Source organism: Leopardus geoffroyi, chromosome B4, assembly GCF_018350155.1.
Source record: "Leopardus geoffroyi isolate Oge1 chromosome B4, O.geoffroyi_Oge1_pat1.0, whole genome shotgun sequence".
Lineage (NCBI taxonomy): Eukaryota > Metazoa > Chordata > Mammalia > Carnivora > Felidae > Leopardus > Leopardus geoffroyi.
The window spans coordinates 17,952,096-17,977,699 of record NC_059341.1 but is presented as its reverse complement, the minus strand read 5'-3'; the positions used below and the strand labels follow the sequence as shown (position 1 = coordinate 17,977,699).

The 25,604-nt window shown below is 36.8% G+C and overlaps 1 protein-coding gene and 1 pseudogene across 1 annotated transcript in view; one reads left to right on the top strand and one right to left on the bottom strand.

Annotated features, from left to right (window-relative positions):
* Window positions 1–25,604, bottom strand: part of MALRD1 (MAM and LDL receptor class A domain containing 1) — a 772,911-nt gene that overhangs the window by 447,056 nt on the left and 300,251 nt on the right. Inside the window, 4 exon segments of the mRNA XM_045462674.1 lie at window positions 1,388–1,525; window positions 1,528–1,600; window positions 5,921–6,031; window positions 10,078–10,234. Of these exon segments, the coding sequence (XP_045318630.1) occupies window positions 1,388–1,525; window positions 1,528–1,600; window positions 5,921–6,031; window positions 10,078–10,234 (479 nt within the window).
* Window positions 16,983–22,175, top strand: LOC123590019 (annotated as a pseudogene).

Below are 25,604 nucleotides of genomic sequence, written 5' to 3'. Positions count from 1 at the left end.
TATGACCAATTCTGTCAACATCAGTCTTAAAACTGACAAAACATAACCACGTCTGTTAAGAGCTTCATCTATGGAATGCACTAATAATATGTGTCCCACTCACCCTGCAGGGCTTCTATGAAGATCAGGTAGAGATTAGTAGATAAAAGGGCTTTGAAATGTAAAAGTTCTATACAAATGTGAGCTCTTCTTATACTGAAGTTGTTCTGGATATTCCAGATTTGGTTCAACAGACCAAAAACAAAAACAATAAAAGGCTCAAACTATAATATTCTTGCTCAGAAATTATTACAAATAGAATAATTTGTCAACCTTCATTTTGACAATCTGTATTCAGCTCATTTGCAATGAGATGAGGTAATCACTGGACTGCATTGCACAATTTACAGACTTAACCAAATGAGCATATATGGCCCATTTAGCTGAGGATATCTTAATAGGTGCTGTTTATTACGAGTTGGTCTCCTACAATATCATATAATTGATACGTATATCCTTTAGAAGATCACTTTGTCTAATATGTTGTCTGGGTATTTATTTTTTTTAACAATTTATCACATCTCATAATTTACATAAAGGAATGACAACTCTAAAATGCATCAAAGGATAGGGGCTTGTCAGCCCTGCATGAATTGGCTTTGACGGATGCTTTGCTTGTGTTTTCTCCAAAACTTGCCTTCACATGAAAAATATTTGTTTCCATTCTGTTTGTCTTTGAAAACAGTTGTTTCCCAATCTATAGCCAGTTATCTCAAACACACCAAGCTCCCAACTCGATTTTTTAAATGTTATTTATTTTTAAGAGACACAGCATGAGTGGGGAGGTGCAGAGAGAGAGGGGGACAGAGGATCTAAAGCAAGATCTGTGCTGACATCAGTGAGCCTGACACAGGGCTTGAATTCATGAATGGTGAGATAATGACCTGAGCTGAAGTTGGATGCTCAACCTACTGAGCCTCCTAGGTGCCCCCACCAACTTGTTTTAATGTTTTTGTTTGTTTTGACAGAGACAGACAGTGAGTGGGGGAGGGGCAGGAAGAGAGGAAGACACAGAATCCGAGGCAGGCTCCAGGCTCTGAGCTGCCAGTACAGAGCCAGATGAGGGGCTCGAGTTCGTGAACCATGAGATCATGACCTTAGCAGAAGTCAGACGCTGAACTGAATGAACCACCCAGGCACCCCCACCAACTCATTTTAAAATGAATTACAGTTCTAAATTTAGTGCTGAGAGAAAGAAAGAAACATATTTAAATAGGTCAATCACCTTACCTGCTCTGGGTGCTGAACCATACATACTTTTTCTATGTTTCAGCAATTAACAACCACATACAGTGCAAGGTTGCAGGAGATAAAGGCAAAAGCAAGGAAACAGAAAACTTGCACTTACTGCAAATGAAAGGAGACTCATCTGAATTATCAGCGCAATCATTCACAAAATCACACAGCTTGTCCTTTGCAATGCAGTGCCTGTTTGCACACGTGAATTCTTGAGCAGTACACTTTCTGTCTGGGCTAAGTAGGGGGAACAATCTTGAAAGGAAATATCATCCACTGCTACATCTCCCATGTAACTGACACCACGCTTTGCCCTGAGGACAATCTTTAAAAAAAAAAAAAAAGAAAGATGTCAATTGAGCCGTCCAAGCATTCAAAAATTGAGGCAAACATTAAACACAGGACTATCAGGCTGGAATCTCGTAACGATACTCCCATAATGAAACTGACCCAGGAAGTCTGAGGGTTATGTGATATCTGTGCCACCCTCAACACCTAAAATGTGAAAATGGCAATACCAGTGCCTCTTGTTTAGATTTTTAGGACAGGTGGCACCGAAAACCTGTAGGAGCCACAAACCCACCCACTGCTGCCTCTGTGGTTCTCTGATCCAAAACAATACCTGCTCATTTCTTACAGCCTCACCGCATATGGAGAGGAGGCCAATCCGGGGACAGAGAGCACCAAGAGAATGAGGATGTGACGCACCCTCTGTTTTGCCCAATTCTTGCCACTCCTCAGACCTATCCATCCCAACTATGTGAAAGCAAAGATATCAAACCTCAATAACATGAGCTGTTTTTTTTTTAATTTCCCACATCTTTGAAATTAAAAAGATTTGGATTTGCCTTTGATTAACGTATGTGGTGAACAAAATCCTTATGTGTTCCACTGTTTGACAGCGAGCTTCCATTTATATGGAATCCAAAAGAATTAGAAGTGATTAGAAATAATAACAGGAGTTGCTAAAAGGTTTAGAAATCCCACCTTCAGTTTGTGACATTACCACTGCTTAGACGAACAATGAACACTGTTTCACGGAACATAAATAGTCACAAACTGTTTAGTTTCAAATTTCTGAGTGAGATTAACTCAGAGTACTTATGTTATATTTCTCTGCGTGCCAAATCTCTGTTTGTGTGTTAAGATAAGAAGTATTCATAAATTTTATTATTTTTTAAGTTTTGTTTGTTTTTTTGTTTTTTTTGTGAGAGAGAAGGAGATAGAGCGTGAGAGAGGGAGGGGCAGAGAGAAAGGGAGACACAGAATCTGAAGCAGGCTCTGGGCTCTGAGCTGTCAGCACAGAGCCTGACGTGGGGCTAGAACTCACGAGCTGTGAGATCATGACCTGAGCCAAAGTCGTACACTTAACCAGCTGAGCCACCCATGCACACCAGAAGTATTCATATATTCTAAAGAAAATTTAGAACAGTTAAAAATGAGTTAAGAAGGACTAAAGATTTACCTCAGTGATTTTATACAAATATTTATTGTGCAAACTCAAGAGCACCTTTTGACCAAATCTAAACAATCATTTTTCATGAAAGAATTATCATTTTTCCCTAAGATGTGTTATCCTTTTATATGACTCTATGAAAACTTATGTGTTTTCCTTTTAAGATGAGACGATAGAATAAATGCAAATAATGTCTCTCAAATTATCCAAACAAAAAATAAAAATTAAATTTCAAAAATTCATATAACAAATTTATATAAATTGTTCTTCATAACAGATATGCTGGAAAAGAAAAATATTTGATAGACTGAGAGATTGGAAATTATTAAAAAGAGGCAAAACTGGAAAAAATAATAAGGACTACAATGTTTATAAGGAAATACTGATACACAAAAGGAAAAGGGTTCTCTATTGTCTGGATACATCTAACCATTTAAATATGTGATGCAATGTTCTGTAAATAAGATATCAGATAAGTGTTCCTTTATTAATTTGTTCATGTGCAGGCCTATAGACAGAATCTCAGGTGTCTGCCATGTCCAAATGATCAAATCATTGCTTACGATCCCAATGGTCCATAAAATGTTAAGAGTCCATAGACTTGAATACGGATTACACTTTTCTGAAAGAGTAATTATATTTTTTTTTTCAGTAGAAAAAAAGCAGGGTCAACTATCTTGGGAAAGCTGGGAAGCAATATGGCATAGCAGTTGGATTATGGGCTGGTAGATAAACTGTCTATGTTTAAAGCCTATCTAAGCCATTTTGTAAAATACAACTAGAGTAAGTTTCCTAATGTGCAGGTCTTTCTGTATTCTAACCTAGAAAATGGAGACAGTGATTATGCAATTATTGGAAACACTAAAGGAATAAACATTTCAGAGTCATGGTATACTACTTAGCGTTTATGAAGAGCTATGCGAATGACTATTCTAGTTATATACAAAACATTTTAAATAAATACTCTGTTTAAGTTTGAGGGCTCCCAAATAAAACTCTGAAAACCACCCAGTGCTGATTCAGATATTTCAAAAAATATCTTCTACTCTTACTCAACGATTAGAGGTATTCCTCTTTCTGAGGTGAAAGGGAATCGTATTGTAAAAATGGAAGAATCATGGAGAGTATGCCTGGCTCATCACTCTATCTCCAGTGCATGGGAATGAGCTTTGCCCATGGTAGGGTGCTTAATAAGTTTGTATTGTAGGAATGAATGAATCACAAGAAACATCAAATATTTACAAGCCATTAATATCTAAGTTTAAGATTCAAACAACATGGGCATATTCCTCTTCAATAAAATGTCAATAAATGACAAACCAAATTTCAGAAAGGCTAAATTAATAATTAATTCTTCCTGCTGAAATCTCCTTTGTTATTTTGAACATGATTTTACTATATAAGCATTCTGCTTGCACAGAACTAGGTAAGAATTCATTGCTTGGGGTAGAGCCTATGTCTGGCAGCAGCAAAATCTTCTACATGTTCTTGCTGAGGCTCAGTTAAAAGATCTTGGACACTGAACAGGTGGAATCATTTTGATATTAAATTTCATGTTGTGTAATATGAAATTGCAGTCCAAAAATTACACCTTCAGGGTGAACTTATTTCTTCTCAGTTTACTAAATTAAATACAAATGACCCATAAGAAAAGTGGACTTCAGTGAGAGATCAAAAATATGTGGAATTCATGGGGTGTCTGGGTGGCTGAGTCAAGTAACCGTCCAACTTCGGCTTAGGTCATGATATCATCATTTGTGGGTTCAAGCCCCTCATTGGGCTTTGCCCTGACATTGTGGTGACTGCTTGAGATCCCCTCTCTCTCCTTCTCTCTCTGCCCCTTCCCCACTTGCACTCTGTCTCAAAATAAATAAACCTTTAAAAAATATATATGGAATTTATAACACCTATCATTCCAAGAAATTGGGGACAATGCTCTCTGTATCAATGCCTTTAGACAGCTGTAGCTAGTCTGGGCTTCCACTGGAATTGAGAAGGGCTGATCTATCAGACACAGCACATGACTGTACCTCCTGAATATTCACAGGAGAACTGGCTACTATTTCTACTTATGCAGAGGACCGGAAACACAATAATTAGCCAAGATATTGTATCTTCTATCTAGAGATTAATGGTTTTAAATTCATGAGATTAAGCTTTGTGCAGTTAAGACTAAGAAATGTTCCCAGCATAAATACCTCTGGATTCTCACTCTCCAGATCCAGGTCTTAAAAATATTAATAGCTGGGGCGCCTGGGTGGCGCAGTCGGTTAAGCGTCCGACTTCAGCCAGGTCACGATCTCGCGGTCCGTGAGTTCGAGCCCCGCGTCAGGCTCTGGGCTGATGGCTCAGAGCCTGGAGCCTGTTTCCGGTTCTGTGTCTCCCTCTCTCTGACCCTCCCCCGTTCATGCTCTGTCTCTCTCTGTCCCAAAAATAAATAAAACGTTGAAAAAAAAAATTAAAAAAAAAAAAATCTTAATAGCTAAGCCTCATCTTCCAAGAAAACCCCTCTTCTGCGAAACACACACACACACACACACACACACACACACACACACACACGTCCACGAGCTCTTATTTTCTTGATAATCCATAAAAAACAAAACCCATACCAATAACCTTGGCAAGTAATTATCTTCAGTTCAAGCATTTTAATCTATGCCCTACGTGTTCTTTTTGTTTTAATTATTAGATACATATGGGTCTTATCCTCCTAATATTATTGTCATCTCCATGAAGGCAAAAATACAGCATCACACAATTTCGTGCCTCCCCAAAATATTTTTGAATTAAGTAAATTATCTCTAATAAATTTCAACAACATAATGTGCTTTCAAAAGTCTGTCGTTTTAATTAGGTTTGAAATAAATTTACATAATTACTCCAACGTCCCTGAGAATACATTTGTTAATAGGGGAGGTGTTCTTTATATGAGGTAGGCTGATCATGAAATGGAGCATGGTTGGTTGGCATTACATATTCCTAGAATATGGTTATCTAACTAGGAGGAATTAGGACATCTGAAGCTGTAAGTTCCTTATGAAAATTCTACATGGAGTGGCAGGCATTCATGTAACACATCAGAAAGGGGATGGGAGGGCAAGAAGGCCATGAGCAGAGGAAATAAAGTAGGACTAGAGAAAAAAATCAACAGAATTTCTTCATCACCCAGCTACTTGGATTACAAACCTGTATATGTGATTGAACGCCCAAAAACACTTCTACTCTTTTCCACTGTGCACCTTGCTGTCCACTTTGAGCCCACAATTTAGAAGTAACATTGTCTTTCTTGCTGAGTACCTACAGAAATAAATCAAGTAAGAGGTGTTAAAATATTCTGTCTTGATAAATTTTAAACGTTTAGAATTCTCCCAGTGATTTTTTTTTAAATTTTAATATCAACATGAATTCCCTTGGAGAAAAGCAGGGACATTTTTCATTAGATGTCTTTGTTTTCTGCACAGCAATGTGTCTCCAGGGTACCTCACAAGCTTTGTGTAATAAAAGTGTACATGAATATCTGTCAGTCAAGTCCAAAGGATCTGGGCAACATTTAATTAAGAGCTCTTAACCACATCAGCTTTTAAAAACCTGACAGCAGTAACTATTGGAATTTTATGAATTAAATAATATTCATGGAGTCGACTAAAAAGCACTTATTACTTCACTTATTACTTACTAAAGCGCTTTTTTCAAGATGACTTTACTTCCTTATCCTCTTGGTTTCAATAGGGACAGTGGTGTTATAGTGGGAGCCCATTCAATATTTCTAACAGCACACGTGGGTGGTACGTGTGGGCACTGACTCATGCTGTGATGGTAAGAGCTCCCTACCCAAGAGCCTTGAAACCTCAAATTCTCCCCAGTACTATATCCTTATTCTGAAGGGAAATTCAGATTTGTCTTAGGAGACAAATTATCATGGCTCTCCTAGAATGCTACAAAATGAGCCAACAAGAGAGTAACTGAAGAGAACAGGGACAGGATAAAACAATTCCACATTTTAAAGTTAATTGACTTAGATGGCTAATTTAATTATATCACAACATTACTTTTTAAAAATACAATGTGTACAACCAAAAGAATCATTCTGGTAAAGGGTTTGTGAAGGTTTTGACTTTCGAAAGTGGAGGTAATCCTGTAATGGTTTTGTTATTGCTTTATTTATGATTAAATTCAAACAGTTATTTTTCTTGGAGTATAATTAACAAACTATTATAGCAGTAGAGTTTCTAGACCCTTTAGAATTTCTAATATGAGACTAACAAAAATATCACCAAAGTTTTGCTACATATATAATTTAAGTTAAAACAACGTATTTTCAAGGTCAAGAAAATACAATTTCTAAAAAAATAAAAATCATTTTCGATGAATACTTTTAAAAAATATGGGAAATAGATCTTTATACACATACCACTCTATATATAAATCACTATGAAAATGTATTCATGCACAAAAAATAATATCACATATTACTATTTTAATTATTTGAAAACTAATTACTTATATTTTAATAATATCTTATAATTTTTCACCTACTAATACAAACTTGTACCTGAAAAAAAGAATTTTTCAGATAATTAATCCTTAATCATAAAATATACCAGCTAAATAATTCTCATTTTACTGATGAAAACCCTGCAGTAAGTTGTACAATTTTGCCAAAAACCATTTTTTGAAAGCCAATGTAAAAGAAGTGATAAGCTGTGGAGTGCCTGGGTGGCTCAGATGGGTAAGTGTGTGACTTCAGCTCAGGTCATGATCTCACAGTTTGTAAGTTCAAGCCCTGCATCGGGCTCTCTTCTGTCAGCACAGAGCCTGCTTGGGATCTTCTGTCTCTCTCTCTGTCTCTCTTTCTCTCTCTTTTTCTGCCCCTCCCCTGCTCATGCTCTTTCTCTCTCTCTCTCTCTCTCTCAAAAATAATAAAAGCATCTAAAAATTTTTTAGAAAAAAAAATAAGTTGTAACTTTAATTCATAAGACTCCTAAATGCTTTTAGATTATTAAACATGCACACATACTTCGTTACAAACAAGTTTATTTTTAAATCATTACAGGTAAGGAGTCTGACCTATAATGAACAAGATAATTCTTCTAAAGCCAATATATAAATTTAACATATTTCCAGGTAAACAAGTAAACAATAAAAACTACCTATATTTGTGAAATATGTGTATCTAAAACTTATTTGGAAAAATAAATGTGTAATACAGTCAGGAAAATCTTAGACTAATACAGTGATCAAATGGAGAGCCAAAGTACCTAATATTAAAATTATACTCAAGGTATGGGGAAGATGTGGTTAAGCAGCTGGTCTGCAGTCTGTTTCTCTCTCTTCATTGGACAGCATGTAACCTAACTGTAAACTCTTGGCAAATATGCTAAACATGGACTTCTTGGCAAACAAATTGATTGTATTTGACAAGGGGAGAGCCCTTTTCTGTGCCTGCTTTTAGCAAGATATCCCTGCTCTAAAACTGCTCGAGCTAAACAATTCTAGGATTTTGGGATTTATCGTTCAGACATGGCTTCCTGGAAAGTGCTACACAGGCTATGAAACAGTACAAATGGAGATGTTTGAAAACTGAGTTGGCTTATTCTGTGTAAATGATGCATCTCTACATATTACTTAAAACCTCATATATTATATATGGCACAGCCAATATGGGAAAACAGGATCTAGGGATCTGCATTGAGATTCAAGAACCTCTCTCTGGTTTGCTTGTATAACTTGGTCTTCTAAAAGAAACCAGGACCCTCTGGAAAAACAGTTAACTCCAGGGATGGAACAGGATAAAAGTAACAGAAGTCTGGAACATCTGCTTAGACAGACATGAAGGAAATGCTCAAAGACTGATGGGCTTGTCAAAGAGACAAAAAGTCAGCTTAAAGAGAATCCTATGAGCATATCTGGGGCAAGGTAACAATCAATAAATAATAATAGATGATAACAAACTGAATACAAAATGAACCCATGAATCCACACTGATTTAAGTCAATAAATGGAGAGCTAAATGGAGAAGTGATTTTGTTGCTGGTGGTGTGGGTGATGGTGTTTTGTACAATAGAAAACCAATGTACAAATGTAAACAGAATAATGGAGTTAAAAAATCACAATTAAGCCATCATCACAGTCAAATTAATTCCAGCGAAAAATATTAAAGAATGCAAAAACTAGCAAGTAAAATTGACTTGAGAACAGGATTTTACATACCATCAAAATATCTCTTCACAAAATATTTATTGATAACACAGTGTATAAAAATAATGAGACCTATAGATACCATAAACTACCATTAGGATGCAATTAAAAGAATACAATATTGATGATATTATAACAAACATACATATTTAACATTAAATCTAAAATGAGTAGATTCTACATACTGGATTAGACTATAATATTTTATTTTATTTTTTTTTATTTATTTTTTATTTTTTTTAACGTTTTTATTTATTTTTGAGACAGAGAGAGACAGAGCATGAACGGGGGAGGGTCAGAAAGAGGGAGACACAGAATCTGAAACAGGCTCCAGGCTCTGAGCTGTCAGCACGGAGCCTGACGCGGGGCTCAAACTCACGAACCGTGAGATCATGACCTGAGCCGAAGTCGGCCGCCTAACCGACTGAGCCACCCAGGCGCCCCTAGACTATAATATTTTAAACTACCAAGGTCCTAAGAGTCTAGAGAAGATTAAGGAATTATTACAATTTGAAAAGCACTACAAAGAAATAACTGGGTACGATAAGTGATCCTGTATGGAATTTTTCTTATAAAAGATAATACTGGGACAATGGACCAAAAAAAAAAAAAAAAAAAAAAAGGAACTCTGAGTAAAGGTTATATTGGAGTTATCTGTGAGATTATTGAAACAGTTTGAGACAATCTAAACAGTAATTCTGAAAACAGTTTAATTTTTTTCACAAGGAAAAAATTGAAAAAAGATAATTGGGAACCGTAGCAGCAATACCATCAGTATGAAGAGTGCACATTCAAACATCACCAAAGTGTGTCTAATCCATATGCACTATTCTCAGAACATTGGTATTCTTAGAACATTGATACTAAAGCCTACATGAAACATTTCAAGTACAAAACTGTATTACAGAAGCTGTAACCTCATAGTAAAGATAATAACCATAAACCAAATAGTAAAACCAATATCCTACTAGCCATTCAGGTCCCATTCTGCTAAAGCTCTCTTTCAATCATACCAGGGTGAAACTAGTAAGGCGCTGACAATTATCCATTGTCACTTATTAGCAAACTATATTTTAATACCACTAGACTGTACCGTATGAGTTTTTATAGAGAAGTTTTAAAAAGTACAATTGCTTAAGTAATACCTGGAGAGAACCAACCGTCGCCCCATTCATGTGAGTCCAGAACACCAGAGTACATTTTGGTCCCATGCGTGAAATAACAGGAGTGAGTATATCAGCCATATCACCAAACTTTCCATTTGAGCTATCGGCATACAGATACCAGCCATCTGTGGTATTTCTGGGGAAAGTACAAAGCATTTATCAGATTAAAAAAAAAAACAATAAAACAGAAGAGAATCATAAACTATAATACAGTTCATCATTTTTTGGGTATACTTTATATAGTTCATCATTGACCACAATTTATTGCTCTATAAGTTTTCCTAAAGTATAATAATGTTTTATAGCATAATGATAACTCATAATCTTCAACAGAAATAATTATTCTACTGCCTCTTACTTGTAGCCAAGAGGTTGCCACAGTCTGTTCAAGACTGGCTACATCTGACCCCTTTCTGGGCACTGGGGACTAAGATAGCAGGACTTGTCTTCATCTCATCCCTGAGACATTAGGACAGGAGAGTGGGAATTCTTTCCTCCCACCCAGACGAGTTTTGCCCCCACGGATGCCTTTCTAAGGGAGTGTATTCAACGTTCATTTAAGACATAGCCTATTTGGGGGCACCTGGGTGGCTCAGTGAGTTGAGCATCCGACCAACCCCGACCCAGATCACAATCTTGTGGTTCACAAGTTCGAGCGCCACCCCTGGCTCTGTGCTGACAGCTGGGAACCCAGAACTTAGAGCCTGGAGCCCGGGCCCGGAGCCTCTTCAGATTCTGTGTCTCTGTCTCTGTCTCTCTCTCTCTGCCCCTTCCCACCGCGTCCTCTGTCTCTCTCGCTCTTTCAAAAATAAATAAAACATTTAAAAACATGTTTAAAGTGGGGTGCCTGCGTGGCTCAGCCGGTTAAGCGTCTGACTTCAACTCAGATCACGATCTCGCGGTCCGTGAGTTCGAGCCCCGTGTCGGGCTCTGGGCTGATGGCTCAGAGCCTGGAGCCTGCTTCCAATTCTGTGTCTCCCTCTCTCTCTGCCCCTTCCCCGTTCATGCTCTGTCTCTCTCTGTCTCAAAAATAAATAAATGTTAAAAAAAATAAAAATAAAAATAAATAAATAAAAAATGTTTAAAGAAATAGCCTAATTACAGCTGGAGGAGAAATGTGCCCAATACTGGTGGAGATCTGACTCTCACTAGGGCCCTGACCTCCTTCACAGCCCTGCCAGTAGCGGTCCCAGAGCAAATGATGGCAGAGAAGGGCACACACCCAGCATTCCCTCTGCTCCCTAACCCTGGGTTGCTAAGATCACTCAGCAGACTTTCTCATAGCCTTCTTGTGCCTGGACATTCCGTGCCTCTATCATTCCCTTCCTCCAAGATTCTCAACTCCTTGACATATTGGCTGACTCCTACAAAACCAGTGTTTGGAGCAATATGATTATTTTTGCTTCAGCCTTTTTTCTAAGAAAAGGTAAAGAGCGGGCATTGTGGGAATCTTCCTTCCACGCCTTTGCGGTGTACCTCTTCAAGAAGAGAGATTTTAATAGGATGGATGTCTGAGTTTCAACCTCAGAGTACCTTTGGTAAAAGTACTCCTGAAGGAGGGAGACCCCTAACTCTCTGCCCTCACCTTGCTCCATGTTGCCTGGGCTTCCGGCCCCGCCCACCAAGTGCATCTCTCACCTTTAATCCTGGGTGCGCACTCCCCATATCTGGGGCATCACTGGCTCTTGGGTTATGGCTCTCCCCTGACTCCTTTCCCCTTCCTTGGTCTGTGTGGTGGCCATACAGGCACAGCGCTACTGGAGTCGCTTAGGAACCAGCAACCTGACAAAGGCCAAGCTTGGGGCTGAGGCCCAGAGATGGTGCCTCGGCCATCCTTCCACACCTGGCTGGGGCACAGCCTTCAGGACGCCAGGCCCGTCTCTGATCTTGCCCGCTAGGCCTGGAGGACAGGGACTCCTGTCGAGAGAGAAGCCTTCGGAGGGGAAACCAGGAGGTGGGACTTGAGGGTTGGCTAACATAGGCTGCCTCAGCCACCATCTAGAGGTTAATGCACTGCCACCCATTGCCTGCAGGTCCCCACATCTGTTTCCACCAGAGGCCACAGAAGGGAGGGACTTTATTGAAGAATATTTTAAAGAAATCTTTTGTACCCCCTGGGCCTCCTTCATCAAAACAAGGGACTATGTGGCAGAGTTTTAACGTTCGTGTGCGGCTGACTTGGGTGCAAGAGAGGTTTTGACCCAGGCTCAAAGTTAGTTTCAAATACCACTTAATAAATCTATTTTTCTTTATTTTTTTTTCTGGCACAGAAGCTGGTAATCTAGGACCTACATGTGAACAACTTTATGTGAATATTTTTTGTACTTAGTTTACTTGGGTTGGTAGGATACATTGTATTTAAATTCCTTGAACACTGTGGATCGCCCTAATGTGTATGAATGACTAAGGCTTTGTAAATTAAGGAATCTTGGCGAATAAAGTTATTTGATGGGATCAAAGAAACCAAAAAAAAAAAAAGAAATAATTATTCTATTTTGATTTTAAATCCATGTATCATTGGTACAATGTGCACAAATTATGATAAAGGCTGAAATTACCGAATCTAGTCTGTAATAATTTGGTTCTGTGGGGTTTTTTTCTTACAATAATACCGCCAATAATGTGGTCAGCTTTGTACAGCGTATTTTCTTTTTTTTAACATTTAATTTTTTATTGTAGTATAATTGACATACAATGGTATATTAGTTTCAGACGTACCACATACTGATTTGACAATTGTATACATTACTCAGTGCTCAGCACGATAAATGTAGTCACCATGTGTCACCAAATATTTTATTACAACATTATTGATGATAGTCCCTAAACTGTACTTTTCATCTTTGTGACTTACTTTATAACTAGAAGTTTAAAGTATGTATCTCTTAACCCCCTTTACCTATTTTGTCCATTCCCCGCCCCCATCCACCTCCCCTCTGGTGGCCACCACTTCGTCCTCTGTATTTAGGAGTCCATTTTGTTTTTTGTTCATTCATTTTTATAGACTCCGCATTTGAGCGAAATCATATTTTCATGTGGGTAAAATGGGCCCTAAAGAACTGAATATGTTTAGAAGAGGCACATAAAGAAGAAATTATATACATACATATATATACATATATATACACACACATATAAATGTATACATATATACATGTCTATATGTGTATACATTTGTATATACATATATACACACACACACACATACATATATAAAGCATGGAAAATAGAAAGGAAACTGGTCTGGGGTTCTCCTTACAGGTCTAAAAGGCTTTCAAGTCTCAAATTTAGTCTCTATTAATTTAGGTCAATTTTATTTAAATATATTTTAATAAGCTTATAGATAATTTTTAAAATGTGTCTTTCCCTTCCTAGCTCCAAGTCAAAGAGAAAGAATCAGGATGAAAACAATTAAATATCAATGTAATCTTGCCATAAAAGAGTTTATGCTCCCACTTTAAATATCAATTCAAAAAAAAAGAGATAATAAAACATTAAAGACATCTAGGTAATATGCAGCCTTTCGAAGTATTAAGTGAAGAGGTGATTTCTCACAGTATGGGCATTCTGGCACTCTGATTAATTAGATTTCTTACCACTTTCTCACCTACAGATTATGCTAGATACTACAGAACGTAAATTTGCTACTTATTAAAACCACTTTTATTTTGAAAGTTATATCTTTTTTTCTTTTTTGAGGAAAGAAATGTGAATCACCAATAGCAAATGGATGGAGAAGTTACCACATAGTTATTGAGTGAATCTTTGCAGTCTTGCCTGCCCAAGTCACTGGGAACATGATTGTGAGAAGCCCACGACAGAATTTGGCCTCTGGCCTCATCATTTACTGGGTAGACAATATTAGGCAGGTTAGTTAATCCTGCTGAATATGTTAGTTTCTTCATTTATGAGATGTTCCATGTATGGTCTTAATAAGAATCAGAAATAAAATAAGGGAATATCTAAAAGAGTACCTGGTCCATTCTATGTATTTAATAAATTATAGTTGTGATTTGCAGTTATGTTTATGTCATTAGTTGCTGCTAATAGAATAAAGGATTTAGTGTCCCATAAACCACAGAGGGTATGAATTAAGACCGTTTTTAAGAGGCAGAACTATTAATCTGAATTATGTCTCAATAAGTAAGCACTTCCAGTTTTCTTCCTTGTGTGTTTAATATCCCAAGATCCTAGGGATAACAAGAACAGAAATGAATATATAATTTATTCATAGGTTCACTGAGACCCAGCACAATTTCCACAGACATTTCTTCCTAGTTATTGACAGATTCTAAGCTTCATCTAGAAATCTAAAGGACTAAGAATAGCAAATTTTAATGTACAGAAAAACAAAGAGAATTTAATAGGTCAATTCATTATAAATGTGGAATAATCAAGACAGAGCAGTACTGAAGTAAAGATAGGAAAATGGACCAGATAAATGGACAGAACACCCCTGAAACCAATTCACGTATATTTGTACACCCGATTTTGAAAAGTTTGATTCTTCAAAGCACCGAAGGAAAAGACAAGCTTTTCAATGTGGACTGAATAGATCAGGTAGCAATGTGGGGGGGAAAACAAAACTTGCCTCTACTTCACAGCTTTAAAAAATAATGAATTCCAGGTAGATTGTACCTTGAATATAGAGGGTGAAACAATAAAGTTTATCTAAAATAACCTAATAGGGGCACCTGGATGACTCAGTCTGTTAAGCATCTGACTTCAGATCAGGTCATGACCTCACGGTTCGTGAATTCAAGCCCTAGGTCGGTCTCTGTGCTGACAGCTCAGAGACTGGAGCCTGCTTTGAATTCTGGCCTCCTCCTCTCTCTGCCCCTCTCCCACACATGCTCTGTCTCTCTCTCAAAAATAAATATTAAAAAAAAGAAAAAAGAAGATAACCTAATAATATCTTTATGATGTGGAAGAAAGTTTTAATAATATATAAAAATTGCTAACCATAGGGGAAATATTTAAAAATTAGACTATATTCAAATTAAGGATTTCTGTTTATCAAAGATGCCAAAATGATGATCATAATCATCACTGAATCATCATTAGCAAATGGGAGGAAAGCATATATATCACATACATAGAATATAACACGTACTGACTGCTTACTATGTACCATGCTCTATGCTAGATGTTCAACAATGTGTGTGTGTGTGTGTGTGTGTGTGTGTGTGTGTATGTGTGTGTGTATGTGTGTAGGGACCATGTCTATTTTGTTTCCTATGCAGCAAACTGGATCATAGGCCCTCAAAAAATACTTGATAAAAACTTGATAAATGAGTTTAAAATTAGTAGAACAAATGTGGAAATAAAAAGACCAATGGAGTGACAGAACTATAGATTCAGATCAAATCATTCATGAAAAGCTGATAATGTGTTTCATGCTGGGGGGAGAAAAACAACATAAGAAAAGACAAAACAAAGTGAACAGATCTGGAGACCATGGAGGAACGAAGTGACTAAAAGTCATTAATTCTGGCAATGATAAAATTATCAACAGTTCTTCAACTGGAGGTCTCTGTATGAATTGTCCAGAATTAAATACAATTAACAACTATTCATGTGTAATTTTCCCAATCCAATATAACTTGATATAATTCAGTCACAAAGATATATATAAATTACTAAAGAAATTCCTTATAAGTATATATCCCTGAAATATCCCCATCTTCAAGGAAAAGAAAAAAGGGACACATATCAGGAGACTGACTTGCAAACCACAAACAACAAAACTACATTTGTGCCTTCACATCGTACTATGAACACAGAACACAGCACTGCATCCTGTGGTCACCAATATTACATGCATTAATTGTGGGCACATGATGTATGCATGATTCCTAGTGGAAACTTGAAGAATTACACAAACACTTGCTTGTGTTTGGGATGAGATCATCCAAGCATGTACTTGCAGAGGAAATCAACCCACCCCATGGAATGGGCAAAGCAGTAATGACCACACCTAACAATGCTGTCACCCACAAAATATCAGTATCTCTCTACTGGCCTTAAAATTGTCCTTTCTCATATAAGGTAAGAAGTAGGATGTTTTATAGGCACATATATTTTCTAATAAAACATATCGTAAACCACATAGGAAGTGTTATAAGACAAAGAAAGTATTACACACCCAGAAGTTGCACAAGGAAAGATACTGGGTGATGATGTACAGGTCATTTAAAAAGTGATTATAAAAAGAGATCTTACTTACCGTCCGTGTTATTTTTTAAAAAGTCTCCTAGGCCTCATAGGATAATCAGTTTCTAAAGTCTTAACCATGACATAAATTAAGCAATTAAAATACTGAATATTTTCCCTTATTTGAGAATCTCGTGGGTATTCACCCTGAATAAATTAGTAAGAAAAAAAATATCCTTGCAAGGACAAGTCAAATTATTTCTGGGTGAGATAAACTGACCTGTGATCCTGTACATATACGACATCAGGGACATATTGTCCAGGTGTATTCTTTGGGTTGAAAAATACCTTTTAATTCATTCTGATACTATAGGCCTTTTTAAAAAAATTTTTTTTTAACATTTATTTTTGAGACAGAGAGAGACAGAGCATGAACGGGGGAGGGGCAGAGAGAGAGGGAGACACAGAATCGGAAGCAGGCTCCAGGCTGTGAGCCATCAGCCCAGAGCCCGACCCGGGGCTCGAAGTCACGGACCGCCAGATCGTGACCTGAGCTGAAGTCGGATGCTTAACCAACTGAGCCACCCAGGCGCCCCACTATAGGCCTTTTTTTTAGCATAACGAGTGAGATGTAATCTACTAAAAGTTGTCATGGACTTTATTAGCTTCATGAGTAGCAGAAAATACAAAGTGCTCAATAGTGCAGCTCTCATTTCCATAGCACTACCCTAATGTCTGTAGTGAACCATTCTCGTGGTGTGAAACTAACTGTTCCCGTCACCTCAGCCGCCAACTTCTCTGTAGAAGACAAAATCCCTGACCCACCAACTGCTGCGGTAGGCTTCCTAAGCAAGCCAGACTAATCAGCGTTCTCCTGTGGGATTTTTAGAATATAAAAAGGGAAAAGGAACATTCCCTCTGCAGTGTCAAATCTTACTAGCTGACTCCCCAAGTTGTGAAACCAGTTCTGCCTGATTCCAAAACTCCACACATGGCTGTCTATACTATGCTTTAGTGATGCAGAAGAAGAGTCCAAAAAAAAAAAAAAGTTTCTATTGACTTTATTGGGCCTTTCTGAAATACACATCTGATTCTACCAACCTGCTCAGAAATCTTCAATTTATCCTCACTAACTCAAAGTAAGACCCTTGAACTAACTGTATGCTATTGGACTACAATAAAAAGCTTGAGTGAACTATACATCTACTTACTACACACACTGTCCAGATCAGCTGACATATTTTTTTCCAGAGCACAGCTTTCTTGATAAAAGAAGCAGTGAATTAACTTGCATTCTAGTGCAAGCTCCTTATATCATCAAGTATTTGTAACTAATAGTCCACAGACTGATATTCCACACTGCAACGCTACATAACTGGGTCAGATTTTTTTTGTGAAGGCCATATAGTAAATATTTTAGGTTTTATGGGCCAGAAGGTCTCTGGTACGACTATTAAACTTCTGTCTTTGGGGCATGAAAGCATCCATGGACTACTTAAATGAATTGTCACATTCCTGCTCCAATAAACTCTATTTGCAAAAAACAGGCTTCAGGCCAGAATTGGCCCACAGGCCATCCTTTGGTCACCACTATTCATTCTATGGATAAAGTCTCAATTCACTGGGATCTGACGAATAACTTTCTAAAAAAATCTGGCATCAACTTTCATACATTAATTTACTCAGACACTCTGATACATACCCAATGCATATGTGTGTGTAATTACTTGAATACCTCATGCACTTTCTTTTCTCTGTCTCCCTTATATCTGCCTTCTTCTGAGCACTCTTACAACCTGTGCTCTTGGTCTTTCCTCTATACTACTTTCTCAACATATCTCCATAACATATCTCAAGTATATACTCATTTCCAAGCCTTTTTAGATGCCTAGACTCAAAATTCCTTGATTCAAAATTACCCCCTTATGGAAGAATTTCAGAGCACTTATACACAACTTTTTAAATGTATTTTTCATGTTACGTTTTAATTCACTGAATATAAAGCTTTATTCCCCAGTAGATTCTATCCATATCATGGCACAGATTTTAACTTATTTATCTACCTCACCTTGTGTATCCATAAAGCCTTGTAAAGTGACTTAAACTCAATTGGTACTCAATAAATATTTCCTGAATCTGTTGCTTAAGATTAAATAAAAGTGTTAGAGAATTCTTGCTTTTCTGTATCAAAATTCTCCTTTACAAGTGCAAGGAATCTCAATTTAAAAAACACACACACAATTTTAGCAGAATGCTTTTGGGTTTTTCTTTCCTAGTCTCATGAAATATAAATGAAGTAATGAACAACATTTGCTGAAATTTTATATAACCACCTGGGGCTTTACCAACTCAAAATTCAATATCAAATGTATCAAAGCCAACTATTTTAATTAGGCTCCCCCACAGTTCCTGTTTCAATATTGTATGACGTTCACCGCAGAAAAACTCTTTGTGAGTCAAATAGAAACACACACACACACACACAAAATAACAATGGATAAATCTTAAAGCTGAAGAAATTACATAATGTGGTTGTATTTATTTATTTATTTTCTCTTTTCAAAACAGAATTTTTAAAGGCTCATTAAAGTAATTATATTCTTTGTAAAACAGATTTTAGGCCAAAACCCCATTAGTTTCTGAGATACATAAACTAAAGTATCTGAGGTTTTAAGATCAGTCTTTAAATTGTAAGTCTTTCAATGAGAGAGTATTAAGTAACAGTTTGTCACTTAATATTTGTAACAAATCTGAGAGGCAGGATTATAACCACTACTACCTCACAGAGAAGTAAAATTAAATAACTTGTCAGTGAGATCCTTCTCCCACATTTTATATTCTCAACTAGTTGTCCTCTAACTATGGGGTCAGAAACAACACATCAGGATTATCTGAGAACTTAGTTTAGTCACTAGTTCTTGGGCCCTAATGCAGATATACTGAATCAAGAACTCTGGGCTAAGAGTGCCTGGGTGGCTCAGTCAGTTGAGCGTCCAACTTGGGCTCAGGTCATGATCTCCTGCTTAGTGAGTCCGAGCCCCGCGTAGGGCTCTGTGCTGACAGCTCAGAGCCTGGAGCCTGCTTTGAATTCTGTGTCCCAGGCTCTCTCTGCCCCTCCCCCATGAGTGCTCTCTCTCTCAAAATAAATAAACATTAAAAAAAAAAAGAACTTTGGGCCAGAGCTTAGCCATCTGTTCAACAAATTCTCCAACTTACTCCTGTGCACGCTAAGTTTTGAGATCCACTCTTCAAAACCACTTACTCTAACAGCTAAAATAGTACCTTCAAGTCCAAGATGCAAAATCAAGATACCAATCCAAAAGGAATACTTAGAAAAGTAGACACTCATGGGGTGCCTGGGTGGCTCAATCAGTTAAGCAACCGACGTTGGTCAGGTCATGATTTCACGGTTCCTGGGTTTGAGCCCCGCATCAGGCTCTGTGCTGAGTGCTCAGAGCCTGGAGCCTGCTTTTGGATTCTGTTCTCCCTCTTTCTGCCCCTCCCCTACTCACACTCTGCCTCTCTCTCTCAAAAATGAATAAACATTAAAAAAGAAGAAGAAGAAAAAAGAAAAGTAGACATTCAAGCTTAATTTTTCTTCCCAAAATAAACACTCTGGGAAAACAAATACTTGTAAGATGAAAGAATTTTTTACACTTGTTTTTCTGGCACCTTATTTTCTATTACATAGTGTGTAGAACACAGGCACCGCATTTTACTTAAAAAAAAAAGAAGAGTTGGCTGGGAAGGGTATGATTTGGAATTCTTAGTCAAATATATTTGAGAAACTCAATGCACAACTCCAGAGTACCATTTACACACACACACACACACAGAATTTGATGTAAATAATTCTTTAGGAATTGTGTAATCAATTTCCATTATACTCTCTCTTTATATAACTCACATATCCTTAATGTATTTGACCAAAAAAATGTCTGTCACATGATAAGTACTCAAAAATATTTGTCAAGTGAGTGAATGAAACAAACAACTGAAGGCTTATTTTTGAGCATTACTAGATAAATAATACCTTCTAACAAAAACTTATTGACCTAAATTTCAAAAAATAATTTAGTAATTTAAATTTTTGAGATTTTAAAAATAATTTTTAAAATTAAAAAATACTTTATCAGATATGACCATTATTAATCCAAAATGTATTCCCATGTTACTATGAATTGAAAGTTCTATTTGTTTAGGAAATGGTTTTTTTTTCGGGCTTCAAGGCAAAGAAAATCATCAGGAATAAAGAATTTTATTACATAATGATAAAGAGGTCAACAGTACAAGAAGACCTAACAATCCTTAATGTTTATGAGCCTAAAAACAGAGTGTCCAACTATGTGAGGCAAAAACTAACAGAATTTTTTAAAAAAGCAAAAAGCAAAAACAAAAAACAGATGAATCCACTATCATCATTAGAGACTTCAACACCCCTCTTACAGAAAAGGACACATTTCACAGTCAAAAGATCAGTAAGGACAAAGGTGAACTCAACATCATTAATCAGCTGGATGTAAATGATGCCTAACACTGCTGTATCCAATAACATAAGACTATACATTCTTCTCAAGCTTACAGCGAACTACATCTAATAAGGACTGTTAAACAAAACATACAGAAAATTCTTAATACTTAACAATAAGAAAACAGACAACTGATTAAGAAACGGGCCAGGTTTGGGGGTGCCTGGGTGGCTCGGTTGAGAGTCGAACTTTAGCTCAGATCAAGATCTCACGGTTTGTGGGTTCAAGACCCACATGGGGCTCTGTGCTGACAGCTCAGAGCCTGGGACCTGCTGTGAATGTGTCTCCCTCTCTCTCTGACCCACTCACAGAGTCTCTCTCTCTCTCTCTCTCAAAAATAAATAAAACATTTAAAGAAATTTAAAAAAAATGGGCCACGTTTTTAGAGTTGTCTCTTTCCCGTCACGGGTTTTGTAGAGTCAGCTTGTGGGTCTATGAGACCCAAAAATTGAGAGCTTCTTCACTCCCAAGCAGCTGCACCCAGCATCTATGTGGCTGTCTCCAAGCCACAAAACAAATACTGGAAGCACAGTGGATTTCTTTTGTATTACCATGAGAAAAGGGGAAAGAAGGAAGCTGGAGAGGCTCATGAATGTTCAAAGAAGGCCAAAAAAAAAAAAAAAAAAAAAAAAGATGATTAGTCTGAAAGCTAAGCTTTTCCATAAGCAGTGCCATACTGAGAAAATACAAATGAAAAAGACTATCAACATGCAGGAAAATAAAAACAGTAAACCAAAGGATGATGAAAAGTTTCCACAAGGAGCACTACTTGCATACCTTCTGGACAGGGAGGGACAGTCCCCAGCTAAAGTACTTTCCAACATGATTAAATAAAAACAAAGAGAAAGCAGGAAAATGGGAATTCCCTTTGCCCAAAGTTCATGCCCAGGGACAAATGGAAGTATTAACAGTTATTTGAACAGGAAAGAAAAAAAAAAGTAGGCATGGTAGAAGATGGTTTCTAAAATTGCTTTGCTGGAGATGGCTTTACTCGAAAATCACCTAAATAAGAGTGATTCATTAGGTTAATGGCCTTACATTTCAAAAAGGCCCATGTAACACATGCTGAATTGAAAGCCACTTTTTGCCTGCCACTACTTGGTATAAAAAATCCTTCACCCACACTATACACAACTTTGGGTATTATTACCAAAGTTACGATCACTGAGGTGTAAGTGAGTGAGTTGGGCCTTGTGACACAAGAAGGCAAGGTTGTATGGGAGAAACACAGCCAGGTTACACAATCCTGAAAATGATGGATGCATAAATGCAGTCTTGCTGGTTCAACAGCAGTTTCAGACAAATAACTCCTTATAAGTACTGAAGACTACACACCAATCAGGAAAACCACTATGATTGTGCTTGTTCTGAATACTAGCAAATAGCCTTATATACCTGCTGTCATCAGAATTATTTATTCCATTGTAAAAGAAATAAATTAAAACATCCCAGTTTTACAAAAAGAGAAAAAGAGAGGGACACCTGGGTGGCTCAGTAGGTTGGGCATCCAACTTTGGCTCAGGTCATGATCTCATAGCTTGTGAGTTTGAACCCCAAATGGAGCCTGCTTTGGATCCTGTGTCCCCCTCTCTCTCTCTCTGCCCCTCCCCTGCTCGTGCTCTCTTTTTCTCTCCCAAAAATAAACTAAGAAAGAAAGAAAGAAAGAAAGAAAGAAAGAAAGAAAGAAAGAAAGAAAGAAAAAGATGGTGAGAAAGAAAGAAAAGAAAGAGACCAAACACCTGAAAAGACACCTCATGAAAGAAAATATACAGGTAGCAAATAAGCATATGAAAAGGTGCTCCATACATATGTCATCAGAGAAATGCAAATTAAAACAACAATGCAATATTACTATATACATATTAAAATGGTCAAAATCCAGAAACCAACAATATCAAATGCTGGTAGGAATGTGAAGTAATAGGAATTCTCATTCATTAATGGTGGGAATGCAAAATTGTATAATCACTTTAACAGGCTGTTTGGTAAGGTTTCTTACAAATAAATACACTCTTAATCATATGATCCAGAAATTATGCTTCTTGGTATTTATAACCAAAGGAGATGAAATTTATGTCCAGACAAAAACCTACACATGGATGTTTATAGCAACTTTATTCATTACTCCAAAAACTTGGAAGCAAGCAAATATCCTTCTGTAGGCAAATGGATAAATAAACTTTGGTACATTCAACAATGGAATATTATTCAGCACTAAAACGAAATGAGCTATCAAGCCACGAAAAGACAAGGAAGAAACTTAAGTGTATATTAATTATGAAGTGAAAGAAGCCAATTTGAAAAGTCTACATGCTCTATGGTTCCAACTACATGACATTCTAGAAAAGGCAAAACTATTGAAACAGTAAAACATTAGTAGTTGCCAGGGCTTTGGCAGGGAAAAGGGAGGGAGGAATGAACAGGCAGAGCACAGAGGATTTTTAGGACGATGAAAGTACTCTTTATTGTACTATAATTCTGGATATATGCAATTATGCATTTGTCCAAACCCATAGAATATATAACACCAAGAGTGAACTATAATGTAAAATATGGATTCTGAGTGTTTGGATAAGTCATGTAGGATCATCAATTGTAAGAAATATACTGGCATTAATTCTAGAGAATGAAGCAGGGTTCTCCTTGCACATAAGGGAAGAATCTAAAGATACAGAAGCTGATACAAAGCAAGAGGCATTACAAATAGAAATGAAATAAAAGACAGAAAACTACTTGATAAGTTTCAATCTGTTACACAAATGATACAGCCATTATTCAATGATTTCAATTTGAGGCAAAAATAAGTTAAAAGGGATTTTTTTAAGTTTATTTACCTTTTTTGAGAGAGAGAGAGAAAGCAAGCGAGAGTGAGAGTGGGGGAGGCACAGAGAAAAAGGGGGAGAGAGAATCCCAAGCAGGCTCTGCTCTGTCAGTGCAGAGCCAGATGCAGGGCTTCAACTCATGAACGATGAAATTACAACCTGAGCTAAAATCAAGAGTAGAACGCTCAACAAACTGAGCCACCCAGGCATCCCTAAGAGAGAATTCTTACTATTTTCTGAAACAATATGAGCTAGCCATGTTTGCAGTAAATACATTTATTTATTAATCTGACCTGATTTTTGAAAAAAAATCAATCTTTCCAGCACTGATCTCTAAGGCTATTTATTCAAAATTCTACTTGTAACCTCACTGGGATTTTGAAAGTTCCCTGTAATGAAACTAGCAAATTGGATTCTGCTCACTAGATTCATGACTTTATCCAGTTTTATGAAATGGACTTATAAAATTTCGGGATTGTGAAATCAATACAAGACATAGCCAAAACTTACTTTGAAACATCTTATAGATGAAATCCCAGTAGGAGAAGGGATTGAAATGGCTGTGCACTCCCTCTCCCCAGAGATAACAATTGTAAATATGGCATAAAATATATAAAGTTAATTCTAAAATACAAACTGGAAAATTTCCAAAGCAGACAAAAATCAGAGGAAAGCATAATACACATACAAACTTGCAACTCAAAGTGGTGAGAACAGTGAGTTTGTGTCTTTTTGATCTGAAAAAATTGACAATCTCCCTTACCCTTTGGCTATGTTTGTAAAAACTGACACAATGACAGTCTTACTGGCTAAAGGAATGAGAGATCAGAGTTCAGAAGAAAATTTAAAAGAGTAATCCTAGAAATCCTAACAGCAAAGCTACACAGTTACAGGGGCAACAACAGGAAGCATGGCAAAATGCAGGTAGGGACCAGAGAAAAAAATATGCTGAAAGATTAGAGCTATGTGGACACAATCTTCAAAGGTAAGGTTTTTTTTAACAGTATAGTTTTTAACCGTATATAGCTCAAACACCAGAAGGCACAAAGCTTTATGTCCTTGTGGACTTGAAGTTTCAGAAAAGAGAGTCTGAAACTGACACAGCATGGATAAAGAAGGAATGCACAAAAAAGCAACACTGGAAAATGATAAAAAAAGAGCAGAGAAAGGATTAGCTACATTCAGTGCACTAGATAAAGTTTATAGTTTAAAACCAAGTACATTAACTACCTGTTGAAACAGAAAACAAAAATCTTAACACGAACATTACAGACTCCAGAGTCACTAAAATGTATTATCAGTAATATCTAGTTTTCAATCAAAAACCTCAAGACATACAGAAAAAAATGTAGTATGATCATTATCGGCTAAAAATAAACAGCCAATAGAAAATCACTCCATGTGGGTCAAGATGTTGACTGTATCAGACCAAGATTTTATAGTACCTGTCATAGATACATTCAAAAAACTAAAGAAAAATTATTCAACCAACTGAAGAACATTAGGTATCAATGAATGCATAGATAATCTCAAGAGTAAATGGGAATCTAAAATAAATAACCAAATGATAACTCAGAGACTGAAACCTACAATAACAGAAAATAAAAAATAAGATGCTAGCTAGGTTGAATAATAGATTGCATATCACTGAAGAGGAATGAGTAAACATGAAAATACATTAGTGAAGTTATCAACTCAAGAATCACAAAGATTGACAAAAATTAACACCATTCGAGACTTGTAACACGATATGAAACAATCCAAAATTGATATAAATGGAATCTCAGAAGAAGAGAAGACGAAAGATAAAGTATTTGAAAAAATAGTGCCTGGGAAGTTCCTAAGTCTGGTAGAAAACAATTAAAGATCTAGTAACCTTAATAGTAGATACACCATAGCCAAAATGTTCTAAGCCAAAGATACAGAGAAAATCTTATAACTGAACAAAGAAAACAAAGAAAAATGATGCATAAAGAGAAACATCAATACGACTAACAACAGA